Genomic DNA, 893 nt, shown 5'->3' with positions numbered 1-893 from the left:
GACCCTGAGGACCACCCTAAAATCCCCCCAGGACCCTCTCTTGTCCCAGGGGAAGGAGGGGACAAAGTCTGTCCTGTCCCCAGTCAGTGCCAGGACATGGCTGGGACAGGGGGTGGCACTTCAGGGGAGGGACAGGACACCCCAAAATCCTTGGGGACACCCCCAAAACCCCTGGGGACACCCCAAAATCCCTGGAGATGTTCCCAAGACCCCCAGGGACCCCTCCCTTATCCCAGGGGAAGGAGGGGACAGAGCTCATCCTGTCCCCAGTCAGTGCCAGGACACGGATGGGACAGGGGGTGGCACCTCAGGGGGGGACATGGGACACCCCTGATCCTTGGGGACACCCCACAATCCTTGGGGACACCCCCACAATCCTTGGGGACACCCCCAGACCCCCCCAGACTCACATCTCGCCCCCCTTGAGAGAGATGACCATCTTGTCATAGGAGATGAAGGTGGCCTGGGCACAGTCCAGAGTCATCCTCACGCCCTCCTGGACCCCTGGGGACAGCGACGGGGACAGTCACAGCTGGGGACAGGGACAGCTGGGATGGGGACAGGGATGGGATGGGGACGGGGGACAGGGACAGGGGTGGTGGGGACAGAGATGGGGACAGGGATGGGATGGGGACAGTGACAGGGATGGGACAGGGGTAGGGACAGGGACAGGATGGGGATGGGGACAGGGGACAGTGACAGAGATGGGACAGGGACAGGGATGGGGACAGGGATGGGGACAGGGATGGGACAGGGGTGGGGTCAGGGACAGGGATGGGGACAGGGACAGGAATGGGGACAGGGATGGGGTCAGGGACAGGGATGGGGACAGGGACATGGATGGGGACAGGGGTGGGGACAGGGATGGGGCAGGGGCGGGGTGAGGGGCAGGG

At 64.5% G+C, this 893-nt stretch overlaps 1 protein-coding gene across 1 annotated transcript in view; it reads right to left on the bottom strand.

Moving 5' to 3' along the window:
- Positions 1 to 410: 410 nt before the first annotated feature.
- LOC121351847 (cleavage and polyadenylation specificity factor subunit 1-like) overlaps positions 411 to 893 on the bottom strand; it is a gene marked incomplete at both ends in the record, with an annotated part of 2,543 nt that continues 2,060 nt past the window's right edge. The window contains one exon of the mRNA XM_041464238.1: positions 411 to 504. Coding sequence (XP_041320172.1) covers positions 411 to 504 — 94 coding nt within the window. The remainder of the gene's footprint in view (positions 505 to 893) is intronic.

The sequence above is a fragment of the Pyrgilauda ruficollis genome, unplaced genomic scaffold (genome assembly GCF_017590135.1).
Source record: "Pyrgilauda ruficollis isolate IOZ18807 unplaced genomic scaffold, ASM1759013v1 scaffold1753, whole genome shotgun sequence".
Classification (NCBI taxonomy): domain Eukaryota; kingdom Metazoa; phylum Chordata; class Aves; order Passeriformes; family Passeridae; genus Pyrgilauda; species Pyrgilauda ruficollis.
This window is presented reverse-complemented; position numbering and strand designations above follow the sequence as displayed.